Raw genomic sequence first — 25091 nt, 5'->3', positions numbered from 1 at the left:
TGATCGATTTACAATCGCACGTTCGATATGTATCGTTTGGAACCCACGACTTCGACAGGCAATTATTCTTGGAAATTAGCATTGTTTTTGCTAAATGAGTGTTATTTTCTCAGTTTTTAAATTTTTCATCTATTAAACATATAAATTACAAGTTAGCCGTGTCTATCCTATTTTGCGAGACTGATTTGCTATTTTTATTGACTGTAGTTGGCAACACTGTAAGAAATGTGTGTTCAAATGTTTCGCGGCGTTGGAGTGTTTGTTATTTGTTTATACGTGGTGCTAGAGCTAGGGGAAGGAGAAGGCAAGTACTAAGTAGAGAATCTGATTAACATAGTTGTTACATAGGTTAGTGTTTACGGATATCAATACAGGGTGCGACAAGCATTCATTGAGTGCATCACAAATGCGTGATCTGCAGTGGTGACAAGATTTAGGCTGTAGGAGAGTAAAGAAGTCTTCATCAAGCGTGTTGTTTTTCTTTAATGTGTACACATCATCGCTTAATCCACAGTGATTCACCATTCAGTGTACCTCTTTTCACATTTGTTAACCATACGATTTTAATAGGAATTTATATAATTCAAACTGACGGCAGTACGGCTAACAATTGCACCAAACTGGGGTTCTAACATTAACCGTAATATTCACGGGTACAGTAACTCATGTTTGATTTCTTCTCTGATATTTGTCAAGGAACACCATTATTATGTTAAAGTAGACAATGATAGCTTTCGCATCACTGATGAGATCTACATGTAGATTTGTAGTTAGTGGTTTATTCACCCGCAGGTTAGTTTAGAGTGATACTAGAAATTTCTGGTACTCCGGTGGTGCTTCACATCGCTTGTTTTAACGGCACGACAGAAATATGTATTGGGGAATGGGCATGAAATAGCTATTTTTGTGATAAAAAATTGGTTTTTCCACGATGTGTTTGAAATAACAAAACTGTTTCACCAGTATGTAACGTGCCTGTAGTGATTGTAGCTGAGGTGTGAAAAAATTGATCTTTGAGCCCTTTGCTATCTACCTGCTTACAGTTCCCATAGGCTGTCTGCTACCTGCAACATTATACTTTGATTAAAATAACATTATGATTGACATTTATGTTATTCGAGGGGTAATGGTTATGTGCCATACTATCATGGTTCATTTTTGAGTGCCGCCTGCAGCATGTGTTGCCTTGTTTAGGTGTAGCTGCCTGCTCTCCCCCTTTGTCTCCACTTAAATTTTTCAATCACAGAGTTATCTTTTTAGCAATAATTTGGTTCCCAAATGTGCTGCTATTTAATCCCAAATTTATGATTTCATTCTTGGTGGTGATGCATACATGAAAAAAATTTGGATTTAGTTATTACTAAAAAACTACAAATCAGACAAATTTGAACAACTGCACCAATTTGAGGCAGTCTTTAACATCCCAGTTAAACTCGTAAAATTATTAAAGACCTGTCTGTGTGTGTATAATGATGTATGGCAACATTAACATGAACGAGTGTGAAGAAGTCTCCTATGATTACGATACAATTACAGAAAATTTAAATCCCAAATTTAATTTCCTCTCTAACTATATATAAGTAGAACTGTTTTAGAGCAATTGATCAGTTGGGCTATGGGAAATACGGAAGCGTCCGATCCCACCAGTCTGCTTTTACCCATGACGTCACAAATATGGCGGAAACAAAAACAAACACACACACTTTCCACAAGAAGCCTAATGACACTAACGGGACAAGCGCGGGAAATGGGGTGTTTTGAGTGGGGGGCAAACTAAATATAAACAAATTTAGACGCCTTGCGCCGGCCGAAGTGGCCGTGCGGTTAAAGGCGCTGCAGTCTGGAACCGCAAGACCGCTACGGTCGCAGGTTCGAATCCTGCCTCGGGCATGGATGTTTGTGATGTCCTTAGGTTAGTTAGGTTTAATTAGTTCTAAGTTCTAGGGGACTAATGACCTCAGCAGTTGAGTCCCATAGTGCTCAGAGCCATTTAGACGCCTTGCGTAGCTACAACGTGTAAGTGAAGACAGCCATGCATGAATACCCACCCACCTACCCAGGGGTCGTAACCCCTGCAACCCATAGAAGATAAAGATGCTTCAGTAGCTGATTAGTGTTTTTTGTCTTTTTTAAAAAAAAAATCTCACGAGTTAGAACGAACAGATCAGAAAAGTAAATAAAATAAGATAAAACGGAACTGGAGACAGCCACACTCAAACCAAACTCCGCGCCGTCATGACGTCACACACGACAACACCCTTACGTCACGGGTCAAAGCCGACGCGTTGGATCGGACGCTTCTGTCGACCCGGGCTATGTATCATTTGCATGACACTAGTCATTAACAATTTTATGGTGTGTGGACAATGTTGTTTTTATGATGTTTCAGAATGATACAAACAGCAAAAGTATGTCGACATATTAGACAATATTGCAGTAAAGCAGACCAGATCAACAACAATGAAATAACTTCCATGTTTTATAACAGGAATCCTCGTAATCTGGAACGATTACGAATTGCATACAAACCAAGAGGGTATGGTCTTGAAGCTCCAGGAAGAGAATACTGGCACAGGTCTGTGTTATTCAGCGTTGCTTGCATTGTACAACTTTTTCACTGATTTAGAACCTAAAAAATATATATATAAAATATAAAAATATATATATATATAATGTAGACTGGCAATGGCAAGGAAAGCATTTCTGAAGAAGAGAAATTTGTTAACATCGAGTATAGATTTAAGTGTCAGGAAGCCGTTTCTGAAAGTATTTGTATGGAGTGTAGTCATGTATGGAAGTGAAACATGTACGATAAATAGTTTGGACAAGAAGAGAATAGAAGCTTTCGAAATGTGGTGCTACAGAAGAATGCTGAAGATTGGATGGGTAGATCACATAACTAATGAGGACGTATTGAATAGAATTGGGGAGAAGAGAAGTTTGTGGCACAACTTGACTAGAAGAAAGGACCGGTTGGTAGGACATTTTCTGTGGCAGCAAGGAATCACAAATTTAGCATTGGAGGGCAGCGTGGACGGTAAAAATCGTAGAGGGCGACCATGAGATGAATACACTAAACAGATTGAGAAAGATGTAGGTTGCAGTAAGTGCTGGGAGATGAAGAAGCTTTCACAGGATAGAGTAGCATGGAGAGCTGCATCAAACCAGTCTCAGGACTGAAGACCACAACAACAACATAGAACCTAATGACAATCACTTGTAAAACCAGTCTCATTTATGATACAAGTTAAATAATAAGAGTATGTTGTACAAATTGTGTTGTTGTTTCTGTAGATGAACGAAAAATGACGAACTCATACAGTGCATTTTCAGTTTACTTCTTCCCCTAAAAATTTGTCTTCACCTATTCTGTTAACTAATAATATAATTGTGATGAATCATTCCATTATTGCATAAACATATTCAGAGTTGGATAGATAATTCATGCCTACCAGCTGAATTTTACCAAAAAAAACTATCAACAGCACTTTATTTTGTGTAATTAATTGCCGTTTAACACATCCTTGATAAAATTAATTTTTGGCTATCATAGACTTATTTTGAGAGCAAATGTCAGCTGCCTTTTTAAAATAATGTATTAATTCAAATACAGCAGAGTCAAGCATTAACTCTTAACTGGTATCATGATGTCTGTCAGACTCCAGAAGTTTACTATAGAATTGTATGATACTGTATTAACTTATTAGCCATTTATTGATCTCAGCTAACTGCAACATGTAACATAAGTATTATTAATAATCAAGAAGAAAATACAGAAAATATTCAAGTGATGAACCGAAAAAGCAGATTATCAAAAATCTAGAAATTAAACTTTTATTTACTAGTCCTATTCTGCACCTACCTTTCATAAACAACCAAGAAACAGAAACAAAACTGCTGGAAAATTTCAGTTGTAAATTTACATTTTCAAGTCACAGTGTAGGCATTATATAAGTTCTACATCCTGGTGTCAGTCACACACAATCTTGAATGCCTACTTAGCCAGTTTTCTTGGCAGGTACATCCAAACTTTATATAGATTGCGGTAAGTACAAACAGTACATTTGAAGAGTAACACTGCTGATGGTTTGTAGTAAATCTCTTAAAAGTGTTTGATACTGCGGCAGTTGAATCTTACTTTTCCCTTTCTTCCCTATCATCAGTGTTCTCAAACCAAAAAGCCATTGAAATGAACAAAAACTTTTTTTTACAGTACTTTGAAAAATGTTATGTCTGCTTCCACCCACTGAGGAAAGCTTGGGCTACCTATGAAGTCAGTGCCAAATTAAGAGATTGCTGTGAAGCTTATTAAAGCTTTCAGCTCAAGAACAGCAAATATCATGCACAAGAGATATGAGAGTACTTTTATTTTACCGATTTTTACTGTGTGATCTATGCAGAATCTTGTCGAAAATCTCGTGAGTGAAAAGTAAACCCCATATTTGTTCAACATCTGGATTGTTACTGAAGGCATTAATCCTAAAGTCACAGATCAGAAATCTGCAACAGAGTGCTGTGTTATGTTGTCTTTTTCTGATATTAGTTGATGGTTGTGCTTTTTTCCATTGGGAGTAGTTTCCATTCACGGCGATGTAAGTGACTTACACTTAGATCATCTTCACCTGTTTGCATGTCCTACGTTCCATCGTTGTTCTTTCTGTTTTGAGTTCGTCTCACCATCGCTATCTGTCTCAAAATCTGGATCAGTATTACTGTCATCCAAAAGGTCATTCATCATTTCTTCCAGGGAAGTTTTGAAGTTTGCTTCATTTACTCTCAGAACCCGTTGAGAATAATAAGTCTGTTTGGACTGTTTTGAATGACTATGAGAGGGACCTGGTAGAGGCTCCCTATTGTGCAAATTGATGATACACTGCCACGAAAAACTGTAATACAGGGCTATTACAAATGATTGAAGCGATTTCATAAATTCACTGTAGCTCCATTCATTGACATATGGTCACGACACACTACAGATACGTAGAAAAACTCAAAGTTTTGTTCGGCTGAAGCCGCACTTAAGGTTTCTGCCGCCAGAGCGCTCGAGAGCGCAGTGAGACAAAATGGCGACAGGAGCCGAGAAAGCGTATGTCGTGCTTGAAATGCACTCGCATCAGTCAGTCATAACAGTGCAACGACACTTCAGGATGAAATTCAGCAAAGATCCACCAACTGCTAACTCCATTCGGCGATGGTATGCGCAGTTTAAAGCTTCTGGATGCCTCTGTAAGGGGAAATCAACGGGTCGGCCTGCAGTGAGCGAAGAAACAGTTGAACGCGTGCGGGCAAGTTTCACGCGTTGCCCGCGGAAGTCGACGAATAAAGCAAGCAGGGAGCTAAACGTACCACAGCCGACGGTTTGGAAAATCTTACGGAAAAGGCTAAAGCAGAAGCCTTACCGTTTACAATTGCTACAAGCCCTGACACCCGATGATGAAGTCAAACGCTTTGAATTTCCGTCGCGGTTACAACAGCTCATGGAAGAGGATGCGTTCAGTGCGAAACTTGTTTTCAATGATGAAGCAACATTTTTTCTTAATGGTGAAGTGAACAGACACAATGTGCGAATCTGGGCGGTAGAGAATCCGCACGCATTCGTGCAGCAAATTCGCAATTCACCAAAAGTTAACATGTTTTGTGCAATCTCATGGTTTAAAGTTTACGGCCCCTTTTTCTTCTGCGAAAAAAACGTTACAGGACACGTGTATCTGGACATGCTGGAAAATTGGCTCATGCCACAACTGGAGACCGACAGCGCCGACTTCGTATTTCAACAGGATGGTGCTCCACCGCACTTCCATCATGATGTTCGGCATTTCTTAAACAGGAGATTGGAAAACTGATGGATCGGTCGTGGTGGAGATCATGATCAGCAATTCATGTCATGGCCTCCACGCTCTCCCGACTTAACCCCATGCGATTTCTTTCTGTGGGGTTATGTGAAAGATTCAGTGTTTAAACCTCCTCTACCAAGAAACGTGCCAGAACTGCGAGCTCGCATCAACGATGCTTTCGAACTCATTGATGGGGACATGCTGCGCCGAGTGTGGGAGGAACTTGATTATCGGCTTGATGTCTGCCGAATCACTAAAGGGGCACATATCGAATATTTGTGAATGCCTAAAAAAACTTTTTGAGTTTTTGTATGTGTGTGCAAAGCATTGTGAAAATATCTCAAATAATAAAGTTGTTGTAGAGCTGTGAAATCGCTTCAATCATTTGTAATAACGCTGTATATTATACCATAATTATTGTAATAAATACAAAAAGTTTAGAAATGCATCTTGATGAAAAATAATCACACAACTGGTAGCATAAATCTGCCAGACTTTGCGCTTTTACTAAAGGTATAACAGTGTGACCAGCACCCAACATTTGCAGCGGGAAGCCAGCACTCCATCTGAAAGGTACGTGGGGGAGAAAATGCAAAACTGCGTCAGAATGGTAGGGGATGGCCACCAGGAAGATACAGCCCTCCAACATGTGTATGATACCAGTTAAAGGTTAAAGAAGAGCTTAAACCTCATTCCTGACCATTTTCACTCTCATAATGCTCTTGGCTTGTTCTGTAAATTTGTGTATAACTTTGATTTTACCAAACAGTGCAGTGGCTGACATCGTTGCTTTGAGTTAAATTTTTGTGTACCATGGATCACATAAGTGTGTAATCATATTGAGACACTACTGTTTGTTTACCTTGCAGCTTAATGCATTGTCTGCAGGAGGATCGAAGAAGTGTACCGTGTATGTCTGGAGACTACACTTCTAATGTTTTCCTTGTGGGTATTTGTGTGGCTGCTGTCATATCATTTGGTCATTTAATAATTAATTATATGCCAATATTTTTCTCTCTGCATTACTACTATACCTGTCATTGCATTCCTGAGGATACAGTTAGGGATAGCTTAAAATTCATACTTATATTTTTCTTTGCACCAGTCTCCTCCTTTTATGTAGTGTGATTATATTTGTGTTGGTGCACAAAATTCATATTTCCAGACACATTGTTTGCATGTAGTCCTTTTTTTCTGGTGCTGCCATCACAAATTCTTTTTGGTTTTGTCAGTGTGATAAATGCAGTCATTTAAGACCAACACCTACCCATGCACAAAGCTGTAGCTGTCCAAAGATGTAGCAGTGTACACAGATCCTTCATGTTAACATTTTGGTGCATCGATACCAGTTATTATAATTGCTATTTTAACTATCATACTCATTGCAGAAGTTACATGCTGCAGCACATTTTTTGTGATTTTTAGGTCCTTTACATTATGATTCTCTTGTAAGTAAAAATGGGTCATCAGATAGTACTAGGTATAAAAGAAGTACCTGTTCGCTAGATAGTGAAAAATATATGTCTGGAGTGTAGCTGTCAAAAGTGAAAACTAGAGCTGTCAAAACTAAAAACTAGATGATGCTGTAGCATTTGTGACAGTTATCAAAGTAGTTCCTCTGTTGTGGGGGAGAGGCAGATGTAGAAGAAGAAAATATAAGTAAACATGGTGATCAACAAAAGTTTTGCATCATCCCGGTTCCCAGAACTTCTGAAGATAGACATTGACTGTGGATATTGTATCACACACACAGTCCCTTTGACTGTTCAGAGATGTCTCTAAACCCGCCCAAAGATGTAAACTACCATGCATGAGCACTGCCTATTAGATGGAGGGGATCCGACAGCTGATCAGTTCCAGTCCTTCCACCAGGAAGGAGGTACACAGCTTGTGTTGTCTGTAATTCAACCATGCCTAGACAGTCAATAATGCGGTTCAATCGTGTCCACATTGTTACTTAGTGCCAGGAAGAGCCCTCAACAAGAGAAGTGTCCAGGTGTTTTGGAGTGAACAGAAGTGTTGTTGTTCAGACATGGAGGAGATACAGAGAGACAGGAACTGTTGACATGCCTTGCTCAGGTCGCCCAAGGGTCACTACTGTAGTAGGTGACAGCTACCTACTGATTGTGGCTCAGAGAAACCCTAACAGCAACACCACCATGTTGAATAAAGCTTTTCGTGCAGCCGCAAGACGACGTGTTACGACTCAAATTGTGCGCAATAGGCTGCGTGATTTGAACTTCAATCCCGACATCCATGCAGCGAGGTACAGATGGGCCCAGCAACATGCTGAATGGATTGCTCAGTGCATATTCTTCACCGGTGAGTGTTGCACATGCCTTCAACCAGACAGTTGTCAGAGATGTGTTTGGAGGCAACTCGGTCAGGCCGAATGCCGTAGACACACTGTCCAGCGAGTGCAACAAGGTGGAGGTTCCCTGCTGTTCTGGGGTGGCATTATGTGGGGCCGATGTACACCGTGGTGGTCATGGAAGGCACCGTAACGGCGGTACAATACATGAATGCCATCCTCCGGCCGATAGTGCAACCATATCGGCAGCATATTGGCAAGGCATTAGTCTTCGTGGGCGACAATTCGAGCCCCCATCGTGCACATCTTGTGAATGACTTCCTTCAAGATAATGACAACGCTCGACTAGAATGGCAAGCGTGTTCTCTAGACATGAACCGTATCGAACATGCTTGGGATACATTGAAAAGGACTGTTTATGGACGACATGACCCACCAACCACTTGAGGGATCTACGCCGAATCGCCGTTGAGGAGTGGGACAGTGTGGACCAATAGTGCGTTGATGAATAAAATGGGTGGAAATGATGTTTGTGTTGATCTTTATTCCAGTTTTCTGTACAGGTTCCGAAAGTCTTGGAACCAAGGTGATACGATTTTTTTTTTTTTTTTTTTTTTTTTTTTTTTTTTTTTTTTTTTTTTTTTTTAAAATGTGTGTATATCTAGGATGAGTGAGTTTCCATCATAGGTGCACTAAAAAGAATTGGCGGATGAAAAAGAAAGGCTGTAAGATATGTGGGGAGAACAACCGGAAGATACTTCTTTCAGTTACACTGCATAGATATTTTACCAATATGCAATTATCTTTTAAACTGTGAGCTCATTAATAACAATGTTCAAAGCCAATTTGGACAGTTTGATAATAAATTAAATGCTTCTAAAAATTAACCTGTCAGCAACCACAAATACACTGGAAAAACACAGTGTTCAAACAGTCTGTTCCCTGTCTCATAGTAATTTTAAGGGTTTAAAATAGGCTTATAAACGTGTCATGAGCAGATATATATATATATATATAAAGTACCATGTTGGCCATCAGAAGTGTCACACATTTATCATCTCAAAGACAGGCCCATTTCAATTTATGTCTGCTTGTGCACAGATGCATTGATTTATATTTCTTCCTATGTACTTTATTCTGTTGGCAGATTCCATATTCCTAGATTTTCGTAAAGCGTTTGACACGCTGCCAACTGTTAACAAAGGTATGAGCATATGGAATAGGTTCTCATTTGCGATTGGCTCAAAGACTTCCTACGTAACAGAACCCAGTACATTGTTCTCTATAGCAAGTGTTCATCAAAGGCAAGGGTATCGTCAGGAGTGCCCCCAGAAAAGTATGAGAGGACTGCTATTACTTTCTATATTCATAAACAGTCTTGTGATTAGGGTAAGTAGTGGCCCGTCTGGTTAGCCGTGTGGTCTAACACACTGCTTTCCAAGCAGGAAGGTGTGCCAATCCCCGGCACGAATCAGCCCGGTTGATTAGTGTCGAGGTCCGGTGTGCCAGCCAGTCAGTGGATGGTTTTTAGGCAGATTTCCATTTGCCTCGGTGAATGCGGGCTGGTTACCCTTATTCTGCCTTAATTACACTATGTCGGCGATTGCTGCGCAAACACTTTCTCCACGTACGCATACACTATCGTTCTCTACCATGCAAACATTAGGGCTACACTCGTCTTGTGCGAGACGTTCACAGGGGGGGTCCACTGGGGGCTGAACTGCACAGTAATCCTGGGTTCAGTGTGGAGCAGCAGAGGGGTGAGTGGGCTGCTGTACCCTATTTTGGGTATGAGGCTACAGTGGGGTCGCAGCCTCTCCATCATTTCTAGGTCCCCAGTTCCATACAATACACCACAGGGTAAGTAGCAGTCTGCAACTGTTAGCTGATGATGCTACAGTGTATGGGAAGTTGTCATTATTGAGTGACTGTGGGAGGACACAAGATGACTTAGACAAAATTTCTAGTTTCTGTAATGAATGGCAACTAGCTCTAAATGTAGAAAATGTAAGTTAACGCAGTTGAGTAGGAAAAACAAACCTATAATATTCGAATACAGTATTAGTAGTGTGTTGCGTACACAGTCATGTCGATTTAATATCTAGGTATAACATTGCAAAGCAATATGAAGTGAAATGAGCAATGAGCAGGTCAGGATTGTTAAAGGGAATGCAAATGATCAACTTTAGCTTATTGGGAGAATTTTAGGAAAGTGGTTCATCTGTAAAGGATACCGCATGTAGGTGCAACCCATTGTTGAGTACTTGAGTGTTTGGGATCTGCACCAGATTGGATCAAAGGAAGGCATTGCAGCAATTCAGGGGCAAGCTGCTGGATTTGTTACCGGTAAGTTCGAACAACATGCAAGTATTATGGAGATGCTTCAGGAAATCAAATGGGAATCACTGGAGGGAAGGTGACATTCTTTTCAAGAAGCATTATTGAGGAAATTCAGAGAACTGGCATTTGATGCTGACTGCCAAACAATTCTACTGCTACCATAGAGAGATTAGGGCTCATATTAAGGCATATAGACAGTTGTTTTCCCCTCACTGTATTTTCAAGTGGAATAGATTAGGAAATGATTGGTAGTAGTACAAGGTACCCTCTGCCAAGAATCATACCCTGGCTTGCAGAATATGTATGTGGATGTAGATTAGCATTTTCCTTGTATTGTTGTGAGTCACATTGTTTCTCTTTCTGTTAAGTAAATATATTCAAAATGGAGAAATAGAGGAGTGTCTACTTAACAGCTGAGAAATGTGGACTAAGGCTGACAGAAATAGTTTTAAAGTGCCAGTGAATTTTAAGTTTTTTGTTGCTTTTTTTTTAACGATTTCTTCATCAAGAGAAACTATGAAATGGAAAGGGCAAATGCACAATTACTGATGGGAGGGAAAAGTCACTTGAAACCAGTGGTCATGAGACAAACAGTATACAGGCAATGTTCAGGATGTTATTGTGGCCTAAACAGCCAGATGGAAATTTCTGAGTATGTATAATAATGAGTTCTAGCTTGTCCAGAATTCAAAGATGGGAGCTAAACTAATGAATAATGCAAGAGAAAAGATTATAATGCAGGTTATGGATAGTATAGATGGCAGTGTGAGAAAAGCAGTGAAAGAGAAACTAGAGATGAAGAAACATATTAAATTAACACCAGGCGAGTTGTGACAGCCTGATATGAGATGGAGATTTGAAGCCCTAGTTTGTGAGGGTTTGGTGAAATATATTGCAAAAGCTCTGATTTTGTTTCATAGCATGGTTATCATCAGGCTGTTCATATTACTCAGGCAGCTTTGTAGTTGTCACGCTAATATAAAACACAAGACAAAACTTATGAGGTTAGATGGTTGACTACAAGGAGGTTTTCAGCCTGCAGAGTATATATCTAGATGCAGAAATGTTACCTATCTTGAGAATTTGTCTTCTTTCAGTCATAAGGCTCTTACATTTGGTACTGATAGGATGCAAAGAACAGATTTTAAAACAAAGTTGCTCACATGGATGAAAGCCATGAGACCAGTTAGACATGATTTTGGCCTAAAAAATATATTATGAAGTTGTGGTGTGTGGTGGAAGGTACTAAAGAAGGCTTTAGAACAGTTTAAGGAAATATTGATCCTATTTCAATCCTTATATAAGTATCAATAGAACTGCTACACTCATGATATTCTTACTCCACAGTAAGATTATTGCTCTGTAACCCTACTACAAAATCTATTTTGCCTGTGCAGTCATGATGTTTGGATTTTAAAAAAAGACACAGTTTTTTGTGTTTTCAGCAGGTACATTTTTACATGTTTAAAGTCATAATTTAGATTGTTTAATGTATTAAGCTTTGAAATTGCATAATAGAACACTGCAACAATATAATAATTGAATATTAAAATGACTTGTGTGTTGATTTTACTATCCTGTGCCCAACTATTATGAACGGTTTTTACATGTTTATGTAAGATTTTTCTTGTAAGTGAAATCAGTTCTAGGAATAGTCCCTTAAATTCAGGGTGTTTTCTTTCCAGTGAGAGGAAGTTGTTTTCTATAGCACATACAAGTTATATGCAGATATATCATTGATATCTGTGAACACAACAATAGGCCATCTATTTGTCTGCCTCTACTGTGTAATTCACCATTATCTTGTCTAGTGTGTTCACCGCTCCTTTCATAGAATTGTAAACTAAACTAATTTCCAGTTTTCTTTTGGTCTTATCACTGACTTTTGCATCATGGTGCAGAGTTCTTTACAGAATTACACATTTTTTGTTGTTTGATATGTATGATACAAGCTTTGTGTCCTTTGTGAAAGCAAATGTTGATATGCAATTATGAATCTCTTGTCTGCAATAGTTTTGGTGAGATGGAAGGCTTGTTGGGGGTTTTCTTTCCCCACACATTTAAAGAAACATTGTGATATTTCTCTTCCTCAGCATTTACCCTGGCTAGTATGAGGTGAAAAAGTTGTCACAGGTTATGTTATGCCCTTTCAAACTGTAAGACACGTCAGTTACAAACCTTAGGCCTTGGTAGTTTTGAGTGGTCTTACCTGGTCATTTCCCATTATACAGCTTGAATATTTCACACATAACTTATTTTATTGTCATAAAGTATGCAAAACATGATGCCATACTGTGCTGGTTTACTTGGTATATACTGGCTTACCGGGCAATTTCCCCTGAATGCATTAAGTTGCTCATGTACATTTAGGGATTGTATAGCTTAGACCAGGGCTTCCCAACCTTTCCAGTTGGTGGACCCCTTCTTCAGTCGAAAACCCATGGCGGACCCCTACTCAATCAAGAGCACAGTAACTTTAAATTTCAGAGCGAAACCCATGGGAACTGAAAGCTTCTTAATGCAAGTGCCATGTTCCTAATGACCCCCCCCCCCCCCCTGAAGTATCAATAATCTTTGGTTTAGAGATGAATGAAAACAAATTGAAATTAACGACCCAATTTGAATTCCCACTGTATCCAGACACATACTAGTGGATTTACTCCCTTTGTTCAACACATTACAGCCTGATTAAAATTACTTGGTAATTGAAATTTCACACGATAGACCTGTCTTCCTCCAAGAGCAATCAACGTCACGTCCAAACTGTTCACTGTTGATAAGCTGCAGCTTATGGTCTGTTCACTTCCACTATTTGCCTACTGTTGTGTAAGGAGCATGCATATTTTGTAACAGTCGTGTGTGTGTGTGGGGGGGGGGGGGGGGTCGTGAAATTCGAAGAAAAATGTTCAAATGTATGTAAAGTCTTCCTTTGGTCGTCCTCCCTCCTCATTCATTTCAGCTGGAAGCTTCCCTTGTTGTGAAGGCGATGGAGAACCCTTCTTCAATGATCCTGACTTCAGCCAACGATCCATGTTAGAAGTAATAAACTGGTCAAAAATCGACTTATGAAATAGGTAGTGCACTGACAAAGCAAGTTTAACATTTAATGATTCCTGGGGCCGCATACGTGCCAGCGAGCACTGTTATTGGTCGACAAAGCTCGCTCCATGCATGCGTAAAAGGTTTCAGTGCATCTAGCGCCATGAGCCGGGGCACAAACGACCCCGTATTGCTGCGAAACAGTTGATCAGAGAAGCCACATTCTCCAGCACTAAACAGTGTATACGTTCTCACTTAGGAACTGCAAAGGCTGCTTGGGAATACGACCTGAAGTAAAACTGCAAGTTTTTCACACACACAAAAAAAAAGTATTGAATTTGATTTTCACATTTTTATTCAGTAATTTTACTCATTATTTTACACGATTTGCTGAAAGGTGGCCGCGGACCCCCTAGAAAGAGCCGGCGGACCCCTAAGTGGTTCGCGGACCACAGGTTGGGAAGCCCTGGCTTAGACAATATCTCTATCCATTGCTCCCACAAATCCCTTATATGCACAAACACATCCTGTTCACATCGTCTTAATCTCATTATCAGGTCAAATAACCTGTGACTCTTTTTGAATGTTTCTTGTGACACTGTAGTTCTGAAAACTGGGCAAAATTTTTATTCATTCCATAAATTTTCAATAGACTCATTATGTGTCATAAACTGCTGCTAATAGCAACAGACCTAGGTAAGCATCTAGGTCAAAAACATATTATTATTTCCATTTATCTCCATTTCAATGTGTTCCTTTAAATGTTTTCACTTGATGGAGGAAGGAACAATTTGGAAACTGGGTATTCATTTTTAATGTGAGAAGTGGCATACTTTGTTGAACCTGGAGTAAGGTGAACTATATTACGTGCGGTGTAGCTTCCCAGTTGAGATAGGGGTTTTGTCTTCAGTTCAGTTGATTTAGCCTTTGAGATCAGAATTTTGCTACCATTTATTTGCTATTCTGATATATCATCAGTGTCTTCCAGTGAAAATAAAGAGCCACATTACCAAGCAAGGCGGTGCAGTGGTTAATACTCTGGACTTGCATTCGGGAGGATGACAATTCAAACCCGCATCCGGCCATCCAGACTTAGACTTTCTGTGATTTCCCTAAATCACTTCAGCTAAATGCCAGGATGGTTCCTGTAAAAGGACATGGCCGATTTCCTTCCCCGCCCCTCATTAATCTAATGGGACTGATGACCTCGCTGTTTGGTCCCCTCGCCCTGAATCAACCAACCAACCAAAGAGCTGCAGTCCAAAACATAATGTTAATTCTCTGAAATTACTTCATCCCTATCAGATACATTCAGCATTGTGTCTGCTATTTCATTATTTGCAAAGCGGCAGTTACCTTTAGGTGAAAAAACTCTTAACAAAATATGTGAATTCAAGAGGTAGAAACAAGTGATCTGAGTAGAAGTGAATCACTTTATAAATAGATTTGGTTACAGTGAAAAACAATTATTTGCTCTCCCCCTTCCCTCCTTTCCACAGAAATAGACATTGCATTGTTCAAAACAGCAATGACCTTACTTATTTATACCCAACTTTCTGTGTTCCATTGCTGACAAATTGAGTACTGTCAAACAATGGGAACTCCAGGTAGGAATATCATCGTGTAGGAGAAGACACGTCAAGTTGCAGACGGGCACAATTAAAAGACACTTACGTAAGATTTCAGCCACAACCTACATCAGTAAAAGACACACACACCATTCACACACACGAGCAAGCGTACTTCGTGCACACATGATTACCTATTCTAGCATGTTGGGCCAAAATGCAACTATCACTTGCGGTGCAAGCAGGAAAGAAAAAAAAATCAAGGCGCCGTGGTCACACGAAATGATGTGCCTATAGAAATTGACCTTCTGATGTCCCCAAAGAAAAAAACGTTAGGGGACCAAAGTCACATAAACTGATGTGCCCCCCCCCCCCCTTTCACTGCCACCTCCACCCCCACCCCCCCACCACCCCACCCCCAGAGAACTCGTGCAGCATTATCATGGTGCTATTTGCTGTGTGCACTGTTGCAGCATCTTGCTGTAGTCAGAAGTGTCATTCATCAGCCTGTAATAATACTATGAACTTCATAATTATTTCCTGGTAATGTTCAGCTAGTACTGTTTCCAAGGAAAAAAAATTGGGCCTACTATTCATTCGCACATAATTGCATACAAGAATGTCCAGCCTCCTATGAATGTAACGTGGGTCTAGTGAAAAATGTGAGTGTTTCTGAGCTCCATCTGTCGTTCTGGCTGTTTACATAGCCATTAGCAAAGCCGTGCTTCATCAGAGTAGAAAACATAAACCAACACTTGAACACTGTTGTGGATAAAATGCAAAACCCATTGAGAGTAATGTAGTCTTTACCCTCTCTCAGGTTCTCAAAGTTCATGCACCACATGAATGCAATACGGATGGTATTTCAGCTTCCTTTTGGCTCTGCAAATGCTCACATAAGACACAGTCTTCATATCGACTTACTTGATGAACCTAGCAAGGATGCATGGATATTTTCCAGTGAGGCATCGCTTAACACCGAAGGTTGGCTGGAATGTTCCCGTTCTTCACACTGTCAGTTTTTCTGAAATGAGCAAGTATGCGGGACATAATTGATTTGATAGGCACAGTTGAGGAAAAAGCTACTCTGAAGTATTGCTGACATTTTAAGAAAGTTGAAATAACTTTCAAGAATGAACATGTATTCAGTCAGGTTAAAACATATTTGTTCGTACACAGCTAACTCACTGCTGACATCAAAAGGACGGAAAACAGCTGTGTGGCTCCCACAAGGTCATCCTCTGGCAACACAATCATTCCCACTGTTAAGAAACTGAATTTCCCACCATTTTTTTTTTTTTTTTTTTTAAGGTTGCATAACTTCTGGCTTACAGAGTAACGTTTCTGTGAATGCCAAACTAAAGCTACAAAATAACCTTTTTCTGTCTGAATATACTTCAGTTTCAATAAGGACAAATAAAGTCAAAGAAGGGAATTTATTAAAATCAAATATTTTCGAAATGATAGACCACCAAGAACCCTTTAGAGTCAAAATGGACCAGAACCCCTTAGGAAGGTTAAAATCTTCATGACCACCATCCCCTCCAAAAGTGACTTACAAGTAAGGTCCTTAGTTAAAATTTTACTTGTTCAAATCTGGCTACATGTGCACAGTATTTAAGAGCTCAAGCCCTTCCTGTGTGTTTCACAATAGTTGTTAATTGCTTAGCAAAAACAAATACCAGATGAATGGCAGAACAGTGGTGATAATGTCAACAGTAAAGCTTTGCATGCCAGTAATATCATCTTACCTGTTACAAAGGAAGTTGCACACTTCTCAGTGGATCCCACTTTCAGAAGGCTTCCGACAATAATGAAAAATGTGAGCAATAAACATCTGATTTTCAGGTTTAACTTTAAATACTACATGTGGTTAAAAGCATTGGGACTATGTTGGCTGTTGTGCACCAGAAGTACCAACTAACACCACAGAAAATTGTAAAAAGGGGAGAGAAACGATAAGAATTACAGAAAACAAAGCTGTAGTGTTCCTCGATATTATAGGAAATTGTTTTTGTTTCATCACTATCTACCAATTTTTACACCCATGGATGTCTTAAGTTGGCATACACACTTTTTATAAAATTCAAAACAAATACACTGTTGTAAGTCTGTTTCTTCAACAACAGAGATTTTGTTAAGCATAGATTATTTGTAATTAAGTCACAGAAAGTGATGGTTCCTGAGTCTTCTGGAAATACAAAACACAAAAAACTTCTGGCCAACACAGCACCATGTAAGTTTCTTGAATAACTTACCTATTAGTACAAGAGAACACGATAGGTTCAATTGGGAAGTACTCGACTGTGAACCACAGTCATGGTGAATGAAGACAGCACTGCACGAGACAGACAGGCCAAGTCCATATGCTAGCCAAACATCGATAGTATGTAATAGAAAAGTTCAAATCAAAGTCCAGGAGGAAACAATGTTGTGCAGGGCCTTCTCAATAGGTATACCAAAGAACTTGTTAACATCGACTGGTTGCAATGTGAAGCCACTGCAGTCCACAGCAGCCTTTGAATGTGCTGTGGGCATTTTGCCTGGTGCCAGTGTGTGTAATGTTACACATCCACACCTATACTCCGTAAGCCACCTTGTGGTATGTGGTGGAGGGTACTTCGTGTACCACTGTAACTTCTGCGTTTCTTGTTTCAACCACAAAGGTTTGTAGGAAGAACGATTGGTGGTGATCCCTCATGTGAGCACAAATCTCTCTAATTTCATCTTCATGATCCTTTCACTCTCGCAGTAATTCAGACTGTGATGCAGAATGACTTCCTACAACGTCTCCCACTGGAGTTGGTTGATCATCTGTGCAACGCTTGCGTGCTTTCTAGATGAACCTATAATAAAATCCGCTGTTCCACTTAGGATCTTCTCTATTTCCTCTGTCAATCCTATCTTGTACGAACGACCAATATTCAAGTATTGGTTGAATAGGGTTTTGTAAATTGCTTCCTATGGTGGCAGACTACATTATCCTCGGTAAGGCCATTTTTATACTGGATGGTTGCAAGAACTCATCTGTTCAATATAATGTTGTTGTTGTGGTCTTCAGTCCTGAGACTGGTTTGATGCAGCTCTCCATGCTACTCTATCCTGTGCAAGCTTCTTCATCTCCCAGTACCTACTGCATCCTACATCCTTCTGAATCTGCTTAGTGTATTCATCTCTTGGTCTCCCTCTACGATTTTTACCCTCCACGCTGCCCTCCAATGCTAAATTTGTGATCCCTTGATGCCTCAGAACATGCCCTACCAACCAATCCCTTCTTGTAGTCAAGTTGTGCCACAAGCTCCTCTTCTTCCCAATTCTATTCAATACCTCCTCATTAGTTATGTGATCTACCCATCTAATCTTCAGCATTCTTCTGTAGCACCACATTTTGAAAGCTTCTATTCTCTTCTTGTCTAAGCTATTTATCGTCGACGTTTCACTTCCATACATGGCTACACTCCATACAAATACGTTCAGAAATGACTTCCTGACATTTAAATCTATACTCAATGTTAACAAATTTTTCTTCTTCAGAAACGCTTTCCTTGCCATTGCCAGTCTACATTTTATATCCTCTCTACTTCGACCATCATCAGTTATTTTGCTCCCCACCTTTCAAGACACTGTCCATTCCATTCAACTGCTCTTCCAAGTCCTTTGCTGTTTCTGGTAGAATTACAATATCATCGGCAAACCTCAAAGTTTTTATTTGTTCTCTATGGATTTTAATACCTACTCCGAACTTTTCTTTTGCTTCCTTTATTGCTTGCTCAATATACAGATTGAATAACATTGGGGATAGGCTACAACCCTGTCTCACTCCCTTCCCAACCACTGCTTCCCTTTCATACCCCTCGACTCGTATGACTGCCATCTGCTTTCTGTACAAATTCTAAATAGCCTGTCGCTCCCTGTATTTTACCCCTACCATCTACAGAATTTGAAAGAGAGTATTCCAATCAACATTGTCAAAAGCTTTCTCTAAGTCTACAAATGCTAGAAACGTAGGTTTGCCCTTCCTTAATCGTTCTTCTAAGATAAGGCGTAAGGTCAGTATTGCTTCTCGTGTTCCAACATTTCTACAGAATCCAAACTGATCTTCCCCGAGGTCGGCTTCTACCAGTTTTTCCATTCGTCTGTAAAGAATATGCATTAGTATGTTGCAGCTGTGACTTATTAAACTGATAGTTCAGTAATTTTCACATCTGTCAACACCTGCTTTCTTTGGGATTGGGATTATTATATTGTTCTTGAAGTCTGAGGGTATTTCGCCTGTCTCATACATCTTGCTCACCAGATGGTAGAGTTTTGTCAGGACTGGCTCTCCCAAGGCTGTCAGTAGTTCTAATGGAATGTTGTCTACTCCGGGGGCCTTGTTTCTACTTTTGTCTTTCAGTGCTCTGTCAAACTCTTCACGCAAAATCATATCTCCCATTTCATCTTCATCTACATCCTCTTCCATTTCCATAATATTGTCCTCAAGTACATCACCCTTGTATAGACCCTCTATATACTCCTTCCACCTTTCTGCTTTCCCTTCTTCGCTTAGAACTGGGTTTCCATCAAAGCTCTTGATATTCATGCAAGTGGTTCTCCTTTCTCCAAAGGTCTCTTTAATTTTCCTGTAGGCAGCATCTATCTTACCCCTAGTGAGATAAGCCTCTACATCCTTACATTTGTCCTCTAGCCATCCCTGCTTAGCCATTTTGCACTTCCTGTCGATCTCATTTTTGAGACGTTTGTATTCCTTTTTGCCTGCTTCATTTACCGCATTTTTATATTTTCTCCTTTCATCAATCAAATTCAATATTTCTTGTGTTACCCAAGGGTTTCTACTAGCCCTCATCTTTTTACCTATTTGATCCTCTGCTGCCTTCATTATTTCATCCGTCAAAGCTACCCATTCTTCTTCTACTGTATTTCTTTCCTCCATTCCTGGCAATTGTTCCCTTATGCTCTCCCTGAAACTCTGTACAACTCCTGGTTCTTTCGGTTTATCCAGGTCCCATCTCCTTAATTTCCCACCTTTTTGCAGTTTCTTCATTTTTAATCTACAGTTCATAACCAATAGATTGTGGTCAGAGTCCACATCTGCCCTTGGAAATGTCTTACAATTTAAAACCTGGTTCCTAAATCTCTGTCTTACCATTATATAATCTATCTGATACCTTTTAGTATCTCCAGGGTTCTTCCATGTATACAACCTTCTTTCATGATTCTTAAACCAAGTGTTAGCTATGATTAAGTTATGCTCTGCGCAAAGTTCTACCAGGCGGCTTCCTCTTTCATTTCTTAGCCCCAATCCATATTCACCTTCTACGTTTCCTTCTCTCCCTTTTCCTACTCTTGAATTCCAGTCACCCATGACTATTAAATTTTCATCTCCCTTCACTACCTGAATAATTTCTTTTATCTCATCATACATTTCATCAATTTCTTCGTCATCTGCAGAGCTAGTTGGCATATAAACTTGTACTACTGTAGTAGGCGTGGGCTTCGTGTCTATCTTGGCTACAATAATGCGTTCACTATGCTGTTTGTAGTAGCTTACCCGCACTCCTATTTTTTCAATGTAATATGTCAAATAAAAGCACGTCCAACCATATAAATTTCCAGTTTTATTGTATTTTTGCTACCAGTCTCTGCGTTACATGACACCATCTTCAGGCCACCTGATGATGAGTCAGAAGAACCCCACCTCTTGCACAGTCAAAATAGGGGCCAGCTTGCAGTCACTGGTATCTGTATATTTCTTTATAACCGTGTCCCTTCAATCATCACATGCAAACTGTTAGACAAACATACCCCGTTGCCTTTTGTGCTGTGCCTAGTGACCTTGCCAGATTTATGCATAATTATACTGATATGTCCAGCAGGATTACAAGATACACCTCATATCAAATACACTAACAAATATCAAATTGAATAATTATTGGACAGATAATTCTGTTGTGTAGTTTTAAAAAATCGAGAAATTTCAATTTTATGATAGCACTGAAATAAATTTTCAGTGAGAATTAGATGTCATCTTCATGAAGTTATAGCCAACTTTAAATCCATGACCCCCTTTTTCAGAAAATATGCTACAAGCCAAACATTCTGAAAGAGCAATGCCAGGCTGTTAAGCCAAAACTCATCTTCTGAACCCCTACAATTTTGACTCGGTTTCAGATGAAATACCACTAATAGTGATGATGTTTACAAAATTTAATGAATCGTAACATATTTTCCTTGCTGGAGAAAATATGAAATAAATCATTACAGTGGAGAATGTAAAGTAACTTTGTATTGGGATGTGTTGTAGCTGGTTAATGTCATGGTAATGGATTAAAAAATAATGATGTACTGCAAATGCAATTTCTCCGTCCACAAGATCCAAGGTACTTTAGTGATGATTTTGAAGTACTCCTGTCTATATTTTTTTCTTTATGAAGTCCTGATCCCTGACCAGCACTATTCAATCCCTATAAAGAAAGTATGGATCCTGCATGCAGGCATTTCAGGATTTTCCTTTTTTTTCTTGGTCAATAGTGCCAAGTCAAGTGAAGGAGAAAACCATGAAGTTAAAGTAAACATGACAAACATAAAGACATTGCAGTCCATTGAAGTACACTTTGTTATGGAAATTCCTGACAAAATTAAAACTATATGCTGATCAATATTCAGGTCCCAGTCTACCATACAATTCTAAACTATCAGACAGATTAATAAAAGATAATTTGTATTATTGTCCTTGTCAGTTGATCAGGAAAAAGAGGTTAGAAGACTGATAGTTTTTTTTCCAGAGCTTTAGCAGCTGTCAGTGTCTTTTGCATTTATGTTTTATTAGCTTGTATATTTATAGTTCCAAGGCTGTTTTTCTCAGATTTTTATGCGCAAACTGTGTCTTATTACAGACTGTCACTGGAGCAGAAGAATAGGTATGTTGTTGCAAGTATTGTACATAATACAGGAGTGATCGCTGTGACAGCATCTACAGCTGAAAATGCAATCCGTCGCCATTTGTACAGGTAATTGCTACAGTGTGTCACACTTTTTCATTAAGAAATATTAGCTGGAATCATATATACTTTACTTAGGTTACATCAGTAAAGCTTTTCCTTGGGAGTTTAGTAAAGGATATTTTTCAGCACCCTCTTCTATATACTTCCCTTCATTAATTTTTGCTCCATTCTTGCTGTTAGTTTCAGAATTTATAATGGGACATAAGTATTAGTTTGATGAACACTCTGCTTGATTTCTATTTGAAGACTTCATAATATTTATGGTAATGCATGCGAATAAATTTGTGTGATTTCAGTAACAAAAGTTTACTGATTCTGCATTTAAGACATTTTATATCGTAGAAAAGCACATTCTTCAGTAACACTGTCACAATAGTTTAATACGAGAAACATAAAAATTGTTCCTTTGTTCATGTATTGAAGCTTATATTGATTTAACCACCATATTGGTCATTTGATATGTTTAATTCAGATTGTACTTATTTCCCACTCATGAGAGAGAATAAACTGATAGAACATCAACAATAGTAGGAAATGCTGAGTTGAATGAGAACGATGATATAAGCAAAGAGGGAGCTTGGTAGTTAGTCTGCCATTTCTTAAGCGTACAATTTGTTAATGTGATAGTACTAAGCAAATGTCCCCAAATCCAGTGCCACTTGCACATTGCCTATCTAACTGCTGCCAGGGGCAAAAGAAATTTGATTTTAAAAATTCTGTATAATCATTGACTGAATTTAAGAAATTAAAATGCTGTCATAATATACTCATTAAGAGGTATAGTTGTATGTCAAAAGCCTAGGACAAGTATTACAGTTATAAATAGTGTGTTTATATTGAGGTGGCTGCATAACTGATGGTGTGGAAATACCTGGACTTTATTCATCCAGTATTTGAGAAAAAGTGCAGTCAGTGACTTTAAACAAAATTTGCATGTAATTTCAAACCTTTTGACCCTTTTCCCACTACCACTCCCGACAAAGTGACAAAAGGAAAAAAGTTTATCGCATACTACACTTTCACTGTTCATGCAATGAAACTTCAGCATCAGACACGATGTTTTAATTTATTACTTCTGTACTACTGATTCTATTCATAAGATAGTTTGCAGGCAGTATTCACATACATCACTGAATGTACCTGCAAAATTATCTCATTGTATAACACACAATTAAGGAAGTATGCCATCATAAACATTGAACTACATGAAAAACTTGGTTTTGCGCAAAGTGAAGTGCAATTCCCTGGACTATATTCATGCAGTGTTTCTTAATGAAATCACTTAGCAACTTCCAACAAACTTTAAACATACTTTCTATCCTTTTCTCAACTTTTTCATGTTGGTATGCTTAATGTAAAATATTTAAATACATTAATTAATTTGTAAAATAATCATATGTTTGAATGTTTTATACATGGGAGTTCTGTTCTTTAAAGAATCATGGGTATATCAGTTGGCGCACTAATACAATAGATGCGGATGAGATGAAATATCAACCAATATCTCTCTCTCTTTGTGACAGGCCTACAGATGTCTCAGCATACCATAATCTAGGTCGTGTTCTGGCACAGAGATGTTTGGAGTCTGGTATTGCAGAAATCTACTCCAGTCTTTCACCAGATCAAGGTGAAAAGGTTAGTATGAACTTCACATACTTAAGTTCTTTAGATTTCATGGAAAAATGTAAATACCATTCCCAGGCAGAGAAAACATTGTAGCTAAGTATGGAGTGGTGTGTCTTTGCAAATTCTTCCATAAGCATGTTTCGTATTAACTTGCATTTTGTTAGGTAGTATTGAACTTCATTGTGTTGTTGTGTTGGTATTAGTCCAATGATTTACAAGTGATTGCACCACTGATTGTAGTATGACTACATAACAAGGTTATTAATACAATAAAGGTTAAACGGGTGGTATCTTCTTGTCTTCATATATCTTTTAGGCAATAGTCATTCAAATGTTTCTTTTATGTATCTTTATGTTTAAACATCCATTGATTGCAGCAGCAACAGTCTGTTGTCTCCTTTGTCTCATAACCAGTGGTGGAATGTCTTATAATATACACACAAGTAATGAAAGGATTCATAGCAACAAAGACAGAACTTAGACTTACCAAGGTTTATAAAATTGTGATGTTAACTCAGTGGAGTAAACAGAAAAGCAAATTATAATTAATAGAAGTAACAATCTCTTATGCGGGGAGGTCCCCAGGAGTGCGAGCAGCTTTTTGAAACCATCTATATGGTGATCCAGGTTAGAGTCCCAAGTATCGCATCCTGCAGTCATTCATCCAAGTGGGCCCTCATTTGCGAGTGATGAACAAAAAAGAATTTCATGCAATCCTCTAGAGTCTTAAAATTAATATTGTTTTTCAGAACAATGGTGTAGCATAATGATTTAAGATACTGTTCTTAAATGCCGAAAGTTGTGAATTTGAATCTCCCCAGGTGCTATTAATTTTTTATTTTTAAATCTTTATCAAAAGAGCTTTGATCATAATTTTCATTCAATTAATTGGTTTAAATGTAATTGTTTGCCATGTCATTTTAATAATTGTATTAATTTTTTTTAATTTGTGCCAGTTTTTCTTCCTACCATTCTTTTTTTTCTATCAGGAATCAGTATTCATATGATTTTAATTATTTTATACATTACATTTGATTTAGTTTATTTCATTGTATCTTTTTTTTTTATTTTCTTCCATGTTACCTCATTCATTATTTTTATGTCTCTTTTTGCTTGAATTTAATTTTATTTATGATTCTGTCTTTGTTTTAAATCATTGTGTGCATTTCTTAGACCACATTGCAACAAGAATTTATGTTGTAAATGCTTGTATAATTACCATCTGAAGAAATCCTACATCTTATAATGAAAAATATAGGAAAGGCAACCAACCACTTGCTTAATAATTCACTGTGTCTGTGGTAGTGTAGCTTCGGGTGTCTGTATGGTTGTGTTTTGTGTATTTTCTGCTAGAAGAAGAGGTGGACCT

At 38.7% G+C, this 25091-nt stretch overlaps 1 protein-coding gene across 1 annotated transcript in view; it reads left to right on the top strand.

Annotated features, from left to right (window-relative positions):
- The first annotated feature begins 217 nt into the window (after positions 1-217).
- The window catches only part of LOC126457476 (39S ribosomal protein L18, mitochondrial), a 38667-nt gene continuing 13793 nt past the window's right edge, over positions 218-25091 (top strand). The window contains exons 1-4 of the mRNA XM_050093770.1: positions 218-304; positions 2390-2575; positions 21989-22102; positions 23620-23731. Coding sequence (XP_049949727.1) covers positions 2391-2575; positions 21989-22102; positions 23620-23731 — 411 coding nt within the window. The 5' untranslated portion in view covers positions 218-304; position 2390. The remainder of the gene's footprint in view (positions 305-2389; positions 2576-21988; positions 22103-23619; positions 23732-25091) is intronic.

The sequence above is a fragment of the Schistocerca serialis genome, chromosome 2 (assembly GCF_023864345.2).
Source record: "Schistocerca serialis cubense isolate TAMUIC-IGC-003099 chromosome 2, iqSchSeri2.2, whole genome shotgun sequence".
Taxonomy (NCBI): Eukaryota; Metazoa; Arthropoda; class Insecta; order Orthoptera; family Acrididae; genus Schistocerca; species Schistocerca serialis.
This window is presented reverse-complemented; position numbering and strand designations above follow the sequence as displayed.